We start from the raw sequence: 13,299 nt of genomic DNA, 5'->3' as shown, positions 1-13,299 counted from the left end.
GGTGTGCCACTGAACTCATTGATGGCATCCTGCATGACCTTGGTGGCCTCGTGCTAAAACGCGGAAACCAAACCAATTCTCAATTTGCAGTCACCCACTCACTCAATTCAGCAGACCTCCGCTAGGAAACATAAAGTAATTCCCCTCCCTACTCCTGCTCTGTGAGAGCGATGAAGCATGGAGACAAGACGGGCTCAGGTGCAGTCTTGGTGGCCGAGGTGGGAGAGAGCCCTTGAAAGTCCACGGCAGCTGTTCCTGGAGGGCAGGGGTGGGCGCTTGGCTAGCCCGGAGGTGCCAGTACCAGTCGCTGTCCAGTCAGCTCTCATGGCAACCCTGTGTGTGTCAGTGTAGAACTGTGCTCCATAGAGTTTTCAGGGGCTGTTTTTTCAGAAGTAGATGGCCAGGCCTTTCTTCTGAGAGCCTCTGGGTAGACTTGAACCTCCAATCTTTTGATTACCAGCTGAGCGCATTAAAGGCTTGTGCCACCTAGAGACTCTGCTTGGGGGTACAGGAAGGAACCCCCAATTATAATAGCCTACCTGTTCTCTGACACCTCAAAGCTTTGTCTGTTGCAATTCCTTCCTACAAGGAGACCTTCCTTATGGTCATGTCTCCTCATACCTTCTTGCTCCTGACCAAAGATATTTTAATGTTATGGTATTTGACAATAAAGATCTTACTTCAGTTATATTTTCATTACTTTTGTACTGTTAATGATTTTGATAATTATTAGTAATTGTTTTAATTCTTTCATCCATTTCGGTGCTTTCTGCCTTGAATTCAACCTTACCCCAGACGTTGATGCCTCAGCCCCTTCTCTGTGCTGCCTGCTACTCTGCACCGTTTTTTTACTTTTATTCTGAACCCTTTGGAGTGTGGATGGTAGAGGTTCTGTTGTTTGTTTGTTTAAATCACCGCCAATTGCTTTTTCATTTAACAGGTTCGTTCATTTCATTTATAGTTTTATTATCAGAGATACGTGTGCTTCGGTTTTTGTCAATTTACTTTGTGTTTTTTGCTTTTATATGCTGCTTGTGGTTTGCTTCCTTTCTGTCTTTTGATACACGACCCTGTTTTCTTTTTTTCCTCTTAATTTGGTGTAAATAGTCTTATTTTAACACTACCAATAGGTATCTTTCTGTCATAAAATATTTTTTATAAACTTTTATTTCTCTATTTGTCAACCAAAGAAACAAGTTCAGACTTTCCCCAGATGGAGGAAATTAGCATGCTGACATTACCCCCTTCTCACCCGTCTCCTCCCCTGGATTTTTCCACGGGATATTTTTGTGAAATTATCATTATTTTGACTTTACATTGTTCTGTTTCAAGAACTTAGCCATTATACTGTAATGCAATAAAAATTATCATAGTTAAATTTAATTCTATTTGTTAAATTTAATTCTATTTAGATTTACTTAGATTAGTTCCATGTTTAATCGGATTCAGTTCTGTCCTTTTACCTTACATTTTTCCCCATTCATAAAATTTCATTTTATCTCATGTTTTGGTTGGCTGGATCGTATCTACAAGTAGGTTTTCCCAAAAGGTTTGATTACTGCCGTGATTCTTGAGTTCCTGCATTTTTTTGTGTTCATCATTTCTTTTAGACGTAACAGGTGTGCTGGGGGGACATCCTTCCCCTCTCAACAGTGTGTAAACGTTGTTCTACTGTTTTCTTGAATTTAGTAGTGTTGAGAAAAAAATCTGAGGCCGGCTTGACTTTTTTTTATTATAATGGGTAATATGCTCCCTGCTTAAATGCTTGGGGGAACCTTCATTTACATTGTTCAGCCTTGATTCCCATCACTTCATTAGGATATTACTACCATTTTCCCTACATAGGGTGGCTTCTGAGTTACTTATTCTTGACTTCCCTAAATCCCAGGACTGTTTCTTGTACTGTATCTTCAGCGTTTTCTCTGTTCCATTTGTTCTGTCTTTTCTTCAGAAACACTGATGGATGTGTTTGGATGCCTGTCCGTTGTCTGTCTTCCACATTCATCATCCTCTTGAAACCCTTTGTTTTCCTGCTTTCCTCAGCCCTTCCCTCAGTCCGAGAGCTTCAGCAAAGTCTGGATTGTTTTCCACTGTTCCTCGTGGAACTGTAATTTTATAGTGGTATCATTATTTTCTATGATTACTTTTCTTAACTCTGCCAGCTTACTTTTCATCTTTTCCTGTCTTCTGAGGTCCCCTTTGTTGATCCCTTGTGTGCTAGCTAACTTTGAGCTCTTTTCCAAGAGTCCATGTTCTTTTTATTTTCATTGAGTGTAGAGTTTTTTTTTGAAAAAAGTATTTCTTCTGTTTGTTATAGTACTTTTTCTGCCAAAGTGTGATCTTCACTTGTCTTTTGCTTCTTATTTTGTCTTTTTCCTTCTTTTCTTCCTCCCTCCTTAAATGGCAACAGCGCCATCTAACCCTACCCTTTTCTCAAGAACGGGGCCAGGGAGGGAGCATACCTCCCCTTAGCTTTCTGTGGGTCCTCCCGAAGGGAGAAGCCTTTGTGGGAAGATGGGATCAGGATGGAGTCCCTTGGCTCAAAGGGAAGGCCACAGCTCATGGATCTGTTATTTACCTGAACTGGGCAAGCCCCAAAACTGATTTTCAGGTTATTTCCCTCCTTACTTTTCTCTTTCCCACCTCTCCTCCTATTAGGAGGCCAGGGCAGAGAAAACAGAAGAAGAATTTCAGCAGGGAGTCCTTGTTCAGCAGCCCTGCCATTCTATGGGGTAGAAATGGGTCCCTTCTTTTCCTCCGGCTTGGCTACATTCCCGGTTCTTACAGCCATCACAGGCACCTCGGCTCTCTCTCTCGCCAGTGGTAACTTCCACGAGGGTAGAAGACCCTCTGCCCTGTTCTTCTTTGTCCCTGGCTCTGATCACAGTCCCTGGGATGTGCACTTTCAGCAAACAGCAGCTGAATAACTGACTGGGTAAATCGACGACGAGGAACCATTCATGGGCTGGTCCCTCTGTACTCGGGGATCATCACAGAAGGCTGGAGGCGGATCACAGGGATGGCTGTGCTGCCAAGCCCCTTCCCAGTGAGCAGGTGAGGGCAGAGAGTCCAGGGAGGGCCAGGCAAGACAGCATCCAGCTCCTCCCAGGCTTTGCCCCGCCTCTGTGTTCATCATCCCTCCCAGCTACTGGCTGAGGTTGCTCAGATGTTCACTGCTTCCACCCAGCTAGCCCTTCCAAGGCCTCAGGGCTGGCTCGTACAGCCAAGCAGGTTGTACACCGCAGAACTCCAAGGGACCAGCACTCCTAAAGGCTGTGATGGGACTGGAATCCCCTGGGGACTGTGCAATGCCCAAGTCACAATCTACAGCGAAGGTGGCACTGATGGGCTGGTTGACAGCCTCCTGGGGACAGTGAGGTAGGCAGGGGCTAGATCACACAGGCCCAGGGGGTTTGGACTTGATGTTGAGGGCAATGGGGGCCACTGAAGCCTTTTAGACAGGGAATAGAGGTGCTCACAAATGAAAAAGTGCTCTGACAACTGCACAAGTAAACATTAGGCAGAATCAAAGTGCCTCGGTCCCCTCTCTGGAACTGTGCCCTGGAGGGTACCCTGATCCCAGAGGAGGAGGGCATGCCACTTCTCACCAGTTCCCCATTCAGCCGGAGGGCATCTGCCAGTTCCAGCAGGATGGACACCCGCTCGGTGGGCTGCACGCGGGGCCCACGGAACTTCCTGCCTTCTTCCGCCCTCAGAGTTGGCAATTTCACGATCATTTTCAGGGTCTTTATGGCCTCTGGATAGTCCCCCGACTTGTTGAGGGCCCTGGCCTTGATGAAGTGGTAGAGGGGGTGGTCGCGGACCTAGAAGAGCACAGCAGAGGTGGGGGCTCCAGTTCGCTACCATTGCTGCCGCCACTCACAGCACCCAGAGCAGAGAGGGCCCAGGAGCCCATTAAGCCTGGCTCTGCCTTCGGCCAGGGAAGGGTCTGAGGGGCGTGGGTAGCACTCCCCTGGGGCTTCAGGATACTGAGCAGGCAGCAGGGCACAGAGAACCCCCACCTGGAAGTTGTGGCTGACGCCCAGCTCTAAGCAGTGGGAGCACATGGCAAAGTTGCCCTGAGCCAGGTGGATCTGAGCCATGAGCAGGTGGGCGTCCGCGGAGGTGGGGTCCAGCTCCAGGCAACGCTGCAGGGTGCTCTGGGCATTCTCTAGCTCTCCTAGAGATAAAAGACAAGCCTCTATGTCCAGGGTCCCTGGGGACTCCTGAGGCCCAATGTAGGACAGTTTGACATGTCCTGTTACCCAAAAATACTCGTTAGGAGTTTAACTCTGTTCTGTTCTACTTCACTCAGAAGTCCCTCCCTAAAATCACAACAGTTTCTGCCTTGACCCAGACAAAAGCCAGGAAAAGTCGGGCCTCCTTCTCTCCGTGTCCCTCTGGGAGACCGCACAGTCACTTCACTGCTCCATCTGGAAGCTACGGGGGCCATGTCGGTCCCAATTCCTGACCCTAAGAGCAGAACAGAGCCTAACAATAGCAGAAACTGTAATGGCCACACTTTATGAAGCGCCTGCTCTGTGCCTGGCACCTGCGAAGACTTTACAGTGTCCAGCCCTGTGCGGCTCGTATCATCCTTGTCTTTTAATACAAGATCTCTGGGTGGCCCAAATGGTTTGTGCTCAGGTGCTAAGTGTTTCAAACCCACCCAGCCGAGCTACAGAAGACAGGCCTGGCGAACTGCTTCTGTAACGATTACAGTCCAGAAAACCCTGTAGGCTCAGTCCTACTCGTTATAACACAAGGAGTCGTCATGAGTCAGAGCTGACTCAATGGCAAAGGGTTAGGGTTTTTCGGTTTTCTTTTAATACAGGACCTGTGACTCCAGCCCACACAGCTAGGAAGGGACAAAGCCAGCATTTAAATCCAGGCCCGTCGGGCTCCAGGCCTCATTCTGAATCTCCTGGCACCGTGGGGCTGAGGGCCTGGTACTTAGAGGGTGGCCTGGCAGCCCAGGGCTGGGGCGCAGCGAGCTGGTGGGAGGGTCTCCTTCACTGTAGCCAGGTCCACACCAGCTGCTGCCTGGGGCCTACAACATGGTGGGTGGGGGCACCTGCTGCTGCCTGGGGTCTACAACATGGTGCGTGGGGGCACCAGGTGCTGCCTGGGGTCTACAACATGGTGGGCGAGGGGCACTTGCTTTGGGCCCCAAACTCCCTGCTCCTGCCCTGAGTGCTGCAGAAAGGTGAAGAGGTAACCATGGCAACCCAAGCCACTGGAGACCTTGCCTTGGCCCCAAACTTGCTGGCAGCTGCCGGCATCCCTGAAGAGTCCTCTGATATGCCTTGCACCCAGGAGGCCCTGAAGTTGTGGGTAAGCCTGGTGCCTAGATGCAGAAAGGAAGGACCGAGGTCCCCACAGAGTCCAAGCACACATGTGGTGCTGGGGGACAAATGCATGACCAGAGTGGCCCTGGACCACAGCAGGGTGCCTGTGGAGGGTCCTCCCTCTCTCCAGGGTCCAGGCCTTGAGGTGGGAGGGGCTGGAAGGGAGCTGCTGTGGCCCCCCCAGAGCTCTGAAGCCCAGGAGAGGCCCAGGCCAGGGCCCTCAAGGCCACACCAAAGGCCAAGAGAGCACAAGGGCCAAACGTCATCTGCCAACACTCCCCACGCAAGGCTGCGTCCCAGGATGGCCAGGTGTGGACAGATGACTAATGGTACGGGTCTCACTCTGCCGTGACGACTCTTTAAACATGCAGCCCCTCCACCCATGTTCCCTTCTTCACTTGGGTTCCCTCCAGGGTGTTATGACGTTCTAACAAACTACACAGTGAGCTCTGCTGTTTCCTTTATGTCTGTCCTTCTCCTTTAACCAGCTCCTTTAACGCACGGCAACGCTGTGTGTCAGAGTAGAACTCTGCCCCCCAGGGTTTTCAATGGCTGACTTTGGGGAAGAAGATCACCAGGCCTTTCTTCCAAGGCACCTCTGGGCAGACTCCAGCCTGCGACCTTTAGGTGAGCAGCAGGGCTTGTTAACCATTTGTATCACCCGGGACTCCACTTCCCCCTACTAGAATGCAAACTCCATGAGGGTGGGGATTTTTGCCTATTTTCAGCACCACTGTATTCTCGTAAGAAACCCTGGTGGCGTAGTGGTTAAGTGCTGCGGCTGCTAACCAAAAGGTCAGCAGGTCGAATCCACCAGGTGCTCCTTGGAAACTATATGGGGCAGTTCTACTCTGTCGTATAGGGTCGCTATGAGTCCGAATCGTCCCGACAGGCTTGGTTGTTTTTGTTTTTGTTTTTTTTTTGTATTTTAGTACTCAGAGCAGCGCCTGGCATGTAACAGAAGCCCAATGGCACCAATCAAGTAAGTAATCAGCAAAAGGTCTGGCAGGGAGAGAGCCCAGCTGGTGTGGTCCATCAGGGAGCTATCTCGGGGGCCGGGGGCTGGACAGAGTCGGCAGGCCTGGTGATGCAGGTGTGTGTGTACGTGCGCGTGTCTGAAGCGGCCCAGGCAGGGAGTCGTGAACACCAGAGCAGCAGCAGAAGCCCCACCAGGCGAGGGCAGGCCAGACTCCACCCTGCCTCCAGGACCCACGGGCTCACCTGAGAGATACTTGACCTGAGCCGACAGATAAAGGGGCTCCATCAGAGCTGGGGCTGCTTTGACCACAGGGTTCAAGATCACGGCGGCTTGTTTAAGAAGCGGAGACACGATCTGGCCTGGCGACCGGGGCTGTGGGAACACCGGGCGGGGTCTGCTTTGTGGTCTGCCCCATGCAAGGGACTCCCAGTGCTCTCAGAAAGCACTCTCTCAGCGGAGGGGTTTTGTTTTATTCCTCATATGCTGACTGTCCATGCTGTCCCTTCTCGTGGTTAAGCGTAAGCTCCAGCATATGGGGACTGTGGAGCCCTGGTGGCGCAATGGCTAAGAGCTCGGCTGCTCACCAAAAGGCCAGCAGTTGGAATCCACCAGCTGCTCCTTGGAACCCCTGCGGGGCAGTTCTACACTGTTCTATAGGGTCGCTATGAGTCCGAGTTGACCCACGGCAATGGATTTACAGAGACGTTGTTTTGTTTCCTGTGTTCTCAGTACCTAGAATGGTGCCTGGTCCATGGCAGTGCACCCAGAAAGTATTGCTGAATAACTCATTACGAGGTGCGGGGGGCGTATTAAGATGTGTGAGATATGGTCCTTGCTCATGAGGAATCCTGACTGGCTGGGAAAGCCAGACTAACAAGCAAAGACCAACAGAGTTCCTGGAAGACTTCCAGAAAAAGGAAGCCAAGTTCTCCTCTAGGGCAAAGGCCAGCAATGGGGTAAGCTCTGGTCCCCAAGCGTGGCCCCAGATCAGCAGCTTCAGCCTCACCCGGAAGCTGGCTAGACATGCACGGATCCGGGCCCTGCCTGCGGAGTCAGAATCTGCCTCCTAACAACCTCCCAGGTGGTCCGCATGCTGGATGTCCAAGCGTGAGAAGCACTGGGCTACCTGACCTCCCGAGGCTCAGACCAGCACCCACGCCTGCACTCCAGCCCCGCCGTAAGGATGGGCTTGCCCCTCACCTGCTTGGGGCAGAAGGACAAGTACTCCTTGGCGATGCAGACCAGGAAGGGGGGGTCTAGCCGTTCAAAGTACTCAGGGCCCAGGGGGAGGCCCTGCATGTTGGAGAAGTGCAGCTCGGCCGCTTCCTTCAGGAGGGTCGTGGCCTCCTGTTCCACCTCGTGCTTCTTGGACGCCAGAAGGGCCTGGAGAAAAACCACCACCTGCAGACGGATGCCTGAGTCTTGGGACCAACGCCAGCCTGGCCAGAGCGGGTGGCAGAGGCCAGGTGGGCGTCCCGGCCATCCTGGCTGCCTTGTCTTAGAAACTGGGGGTAGGAGGAGGGACAGAATCAGGGAGCGACCCACGGCCCAGAGAGCTCCGACCTTAGACTTCCCAAGGGACTGCTGCACTGCCTTCAGGAATTCCAGCTGGTGCTCAGCCTCCTCCAGGTGGCCTTCTAGGATCTGACACCAGATGATCCCTGGAACAGGACAGGACACGGATGAGCACCCAGCTCTGAGGCAGCCCACGAAGCTGAGAAGCCTGGATGAGAACTGGAAAGAAGGGGCCCGGGGCAGGGTCTCTGACTCTTTCCAACACCTTCACAAGCTGAAAGGGCATCACACACTTACGGTAAAGATCAAAGCATAAGGCAGCTTACAGGAACGTCCCTTGTTCACACTCTGCTTCACAACGCCTCTCTCTAGAGATAAGCACTGTTAGGTACACTGAAGGGGTGTATTCCTTCAGACACTCTTCTAAGCATTTATGTTTTAATGTGTATACAGGAGTCCCACGGAGCTCTGGTGGTGCAATGGTTAAGCACTTGGCTGCTAACCAAAAAGTCAGTGGTTGGAACCCACCAGTGGCTTCGAGGGAGGAAAGACCTGGCAGTCTGTTCCCGTAAAGATTACAGCCTAGGAAACCCTATGGGGTGGTTCTACTCTGTCCTATAGGGTCACTAGGAGTCAGAATTAACTTGATGGCACCCAACAACAACACAGGAGTCTCTGGGTGGCACAGATGGTGAAGCGCTTGACTACTAACCAGAAAGTGAGCAGTTCCAACCTAGTCAGAGGTACCTTGGAAGAAGGGCCTGGAGGTGTGCTTCCCAGAGGTCACAGCCTTGAGAACACAGTGCAGCAGTTCTGCTCTGCACATGTGGGGTTACCACGAGTCGGAACTGACTTGACAGCAACGGTTTGGGTTTTTTTTTTTTTAAGTGTACATACACACAGCTCAAGCATACACATTTATATGTACACGTATGCTCATACCAGCAGGTTTAAACACACACGCACAAAGGGATTCGGGTCACGTGTACCGTCCGGCAACTTATTTTTTTCACTTGATACATGAAGACCCTCAACGAGACAGACTGACACAGTGGCTGCAACAATGGGCTCAAACATGGCAACGGCTGTGAGGATGGCGCAGGATGGGGCAGCGTCTTGTTCTGTTGAACATGGGATTGCTAGGAGTCTGAACCGACTCAAAGGCACCTGACGACAACATGATAGATGTATTTTCCCTTCTGTTCATACAGATTTACCTCGTTCTTTTTAATGATAATATCCCTCTGTGTGGGTGTGATATTTAACCAATGCCCTATTGAAGGAAACCTAATTTCGCATTTAGCTGGTTGTTTTTTGTTGTTTAAATATTACAATGCCATGGGGGAACATTTTTGTATGTTCAAATTTCTGAAGTAGAATTGATGAGTCAAAGCGATGCATATTTAAAACGTTTATGCCAAAAACCAAACCAGCGGCTACGGACCCGACTCCAGCTAGTGACGACCTCGTGTCGTTACGGGGTTTTCAATGGCTGCTCTTTTGGAAGTAGACAGCCAGCCCTTTCTTCCAAAAAGCCTCTGGGTGGGCTCGAACCTCCAACCTTTCTTGGTTAACAGCCAAGCCCATTTACTGTTCTCACCAATTCGACCTCCAAAGATACGTGTATTTCTATTACTGGCAATAGAATCTGAAAGTGTCCTTTCCCCACAATCTTGCTGACAAGCTTTCATCTTTGCCAGTCTAAAAAGTGAAAAGTGACTGATTTTAATCTGCATTTGATTATTAAGAATGAATATCTTTTCATATTTTTAATGGACTTTTTACTGTGAATTTCCTGTTCATAGCCTTTGCCTGTTTTTCTTTTGGGACGATTTACGTTTATAAAAATTGTTAACCCTTTGTTGCCAACATCTCCTATCAGTTTGCCATTTATCTTTTAACTACTTTTGCAGTATCTTTCACCATCCAGGAGTTTGAAATTTCTATGTAGTCGCATCTGTCAGACCTTCTCCTTTGTAGTTTCTGAGTTTGTAGTCAGGCTTAGAACCCCCGGGGAAGCCTGAGTTTAATTTTCATGATTAATTCCTCTGGGATTCATGCTGTGTGAGGGGGACTCACCATCCTTATTATTTTCTTTTTTATAATGGATAGGCCAGTGTCCAACCATCATTTGTTGAACAATCTATTGATTTGAAATGTCACCTTTATCATAAGGTCTGTTTCTGACCCATTTATCTATTTGTTTATTCGAGGGCTGGCCTCAAGCTGATGGAATTACTACGGTTTTGTGATATGTTTTGATGTCGGGAGGACAAACTCCCTCTGTTCCTATTCTTCTTTTCCAGGTACTTCTAGTCTATTTTGGTTTATTTACTCCTGACTGTCTTCCTAATCAGAAACCCTAGTGGTGTAGTGGTTAAGAGCTACGGCTGCTAACCAAAAGATGGGCAGTTCGAACCCACCAGGCACTCCTTGGAAGCTCTGTGGGGCAGTTCTACTCTGTCCTATAGGGTCACTATGAGTCAGTAATCGACTCGATGGCAATGAGTTCAGTTTTTTTTTTTTTCTTCTTCCTAATCACCATCTCGGTTTTCAATTCCATCCATCCCACTATTTGGCCTGTCTATGGGATTTTTTACCCTGCAATCATGCTTTTTTTCAACAACTTTTTTTGTTCTCTTCACCTTTCTAGCATGTTCTTTACTTACTGACACAACAGCCTCTCCAAATATTGAAGGTGTTTTTAGGGGGAAAAAACTATGTTCTATGTTCTGTCTTAACTTTGCTCTTTTAGACGTTTAGCAGATTGACAAAGGGCTAGAGTGATGAACATGAGCAGCTGGGGGAGATTTCCCCCGAAATTATCAAGGTTACTGTTTGATTTTCCCAGACAGTCCAGATAAGATGGTGACTGGCCTGGGCTGGGGTGAGTGGGACAGACCCCCTGAGCAGTGGACTTCCCTTCTGGTTGACAGGCTGGGGCTCCCCCTTGGATGAGGAAGTGGGGAAGGCCTTAGCTTTGTGCAGAAACATTTCAGGGGATTTTGCCTGCGTGTTGAGCAGCTAAGTCTTTTTGCCCTTCGTGTCCCTGGTGGTGGTGGGAAGTCCTGTGGGCTCTGTTTTGCTCCCAACTGCCCCCAAACCCAGCAAGAGCCTCCCTGATTCCATTCTCTGGTCTGGGCACAGTTCCAGTCACCCCCCTTAGCTACACTGACTGCCTGTTATGGGTTGGATTGTGCCGTGCCCCCCCCCCCCAAAATATGCTGAAGTCCTAACCCCCGGTGCCGGTGAGTGTGACCTTATTTGGAAATAGTGTCTCTGAAGCCATTATCAATTAACGTGGTCAGAAAGCAGGAGGGTGTGTTCTAACCCAATCCGAATGGTGTCCTTACAGAGGACGAGGAGAGACACAGAGGGACACACAGAGGGACGCGGCCCGGTGAAGACGGAGGCAGAGACTGGAGGGACGCCATCTCTGAGCCAAGGAACACTAAGGATCGCTGGCCCTCACCAGAAGCTAGGAGAGGCATGGATCAGAGTCTCCCTCGGCACCCTCAGAAACGGTCAACACAGCTGACACCCTGATTTCAGGCGTCCATCCCCCAGAACTGTGTGAGGCAATGTATTTCTGTTCTTTAAAGCCACCCAGTTTGCAGGGTCCTGTGTTTCAGCACCCTAGGAGACCACCACACTGACTATGGCATGCTTTTTCTCCCAGCCTCTGTCACCCTGAACTTGCCATTTGTGATTTTTGTTTTTCCTGGAGCTCTCTGGGGAAGCTGGTCTACTTGTTTCTTTGGCTGGCCTGCCTCTGCCTACGTTGGTTTATGGTTCACAGGCCTACTTGGGGTTTCCGTATATATCACGACATCTGCTTTACCCCTTCTAAAAGTGTGACCTTCTTCAAAGTTTCCGGTCCACTGACAGTACCTTTCCCTATGATACAGGGGACTTCCTGTCTTTTTAAAAAACATTTCCCGTTATTTTCATGGGGTTTGGGGATGGAGGAAGAAGCATGGATGAGGAGTCCAGATCAACTCTTCTGACAACTATGCTTTACAGGTGAGAAGCCTGGAGCTTAGAGAGGAGAAGTGACTTGCCCAGAAGCACACAGCTCCCGAGAACCAGGGCAGGAACCCGGCCTGCCCTGAGCACTGGGCCACACAGCTCTCTTGACCAAAATGAAATGCTGCCAGTTCAGAATTCACTAGAAACCATGGATTTGGGGCTTTCAAAAACATGTAAAATGCAAACAGGGCTCTCGAAAATTCATTTGACACTTACAGAAAGGATTAAAAGAAAGTGTGTAGAAAGGGAAGTAAAACCCAGGGGATGCCTGTTCTGGTGGCCTTTCAGCTCAGTGCCCTGCAGAGAGAGGCTACAGAGGTGGGTCCAGGGCAGGGCAGGTGTTGGTGAGCAGGCCTGTCTCCAACACTAGCCTTTCAGGGCCTGGGATGAGGCAGGCTGACTGGGTACAGGGCAGGCTGTCAGTTCTCGGGGACCAGGGCGTGGGCATTGTGATCTGAGTCGGCTCTACATCCGAGGGGGCTCCAAGAACTCCCACACCCCTTACATCTACACCTGTGGGTTCACAGAAAGGCGTCTTACCAAAAATGTGCTCCCAAATTTACCTGCCAGGGGAAATACGTCCCGACACTCTCTTTTGGACGGTAGAGGCTGCCCTGCTTGGCTTCCAGCACCCGTCTCCCCCGCCCCACCCTGTCCGCCCTGCCGGCAGAGACCTGTCAAGGCAGCTATGCTGTTCTCGTCCAGTTTCATGGCCTCACAGTACCACAGCGATGCCTCCTTTACTTGGTCCCGGAGGATGAGGAGATAGCCCAGCTCTGTGGCCACGTGGGCGTAGGATGGGGTGGCCAAGAAGGTGCGCTCGATGAAGCCACACACTAGCCGTAGGATTGGCTGGTGTCTTCCACACTGCAAGAAACGGACCAGAAGGGGGAGACCGTCATTCCAGTCTGAGACAGGCCGTGTCAGACGGGGGAGAGACTTTGGCAGGGCAGGCAGGCTCAGGAGAGCCCAAGAGGTACTTGTAGACATCTAGGCAATGGAGGTGGGCAGCTCTCCAGCTCCCAAAGAGCCTCGCATTAGCCACGTGTGTGGAACCTGCCTCAGCCACAGGGCCACCCCATTTGGGCTGTCTCAGGTTTCCATCCCCTGTCTGTCTACAGTAATTGGTCCAAGAAGTTGCCAAGAGGCTTTTCAGAAACTGAAGCTGGGCGAGAGATGCTCTCCCTGGCCCTGGAAGCTGCTAGCAGCAGAGGATCAGACACCAGCACGGAGGGAGATGGTGTCCAGTGGCACTCAACGCCACCGTTGTGGTGTCTGAGGCCCCAGAGCTGCCCGTGTTCTTATGCAATCCCTTCTTGTAAATTCTGCGTTGGGGCCGAAGGGTCTGACAGAGACACAGGTTCCTTGGCAAGTGGCATATACGGAACTTGCTTCATGTCAGAGAGGCCTAGGCTGGCCAGCCTGCCC

General features: G+C 50.7%; 1 protein-coding gene across 3 annotated transcripts in view; it reads right to left on the bottom strand.

The window, feature by feature from the left end:
• The window catches only part of TTC21A (tetratricopeptide repeat domain 21A), a 47,988-nt gene that overhangs the window by 10,289 nt on the left and 24,400 nt on the right, over positions 1-13,299 (bottom strand). For 2 of the 3 annotated variants that reach the window (XM_064277506.1, XM_064277508.1), the window contains exons 9-14: positions 12,546-12,738; positions 7,528-7,988; positions 6,570-6,699; positions 4,023-4,180; positions 3,609-3,824; positions 1-53 (exon numbers count right to left, since the gene is read on the bottom strand). The exon at positions 1-53 is cut by the window's left edge and continues 186 nt beyond it. In XM_064277506.1, the coding sequence (XP_064133576.1) occupies positions 1-53; positions 3,609-3,824; positions 4,023-4,180; positions 6,570-6,699; positions 7,528-7,988; positions 12,546-12,738 (1,211 nt within the window). The remainder of the gene's footprint in view (positions 54-3,608; positions 3,825-4,022; positions 4,181-6,569; positions 6,700-7,527; positions 7,989-12,545; positions 12,739-13,299) is intronic. The other variant, XM_064277507.1, reaches the window with a different exon arrangement.

This window comes from Loxodonta africana, chromosome 27 (genome assembly GCF_030014295.1).
Source record: "Loxodonta africana isolate mLoxAfr1 chromosome 27, mLoxAfr1.hap2, whole genome shotgun sequence".
Lineage (NCBI taxonomy): Eukaryota > Metazoa > Chordata > Mammalia > Proboscidea > Elephantidae > Loxodonta > Loxodonta africana.
The sequence above is the reverse complement of the archived record's forward strand: the minus strand, read 5'-3'. Positions and strand labels throughout refer to the sequence as shown.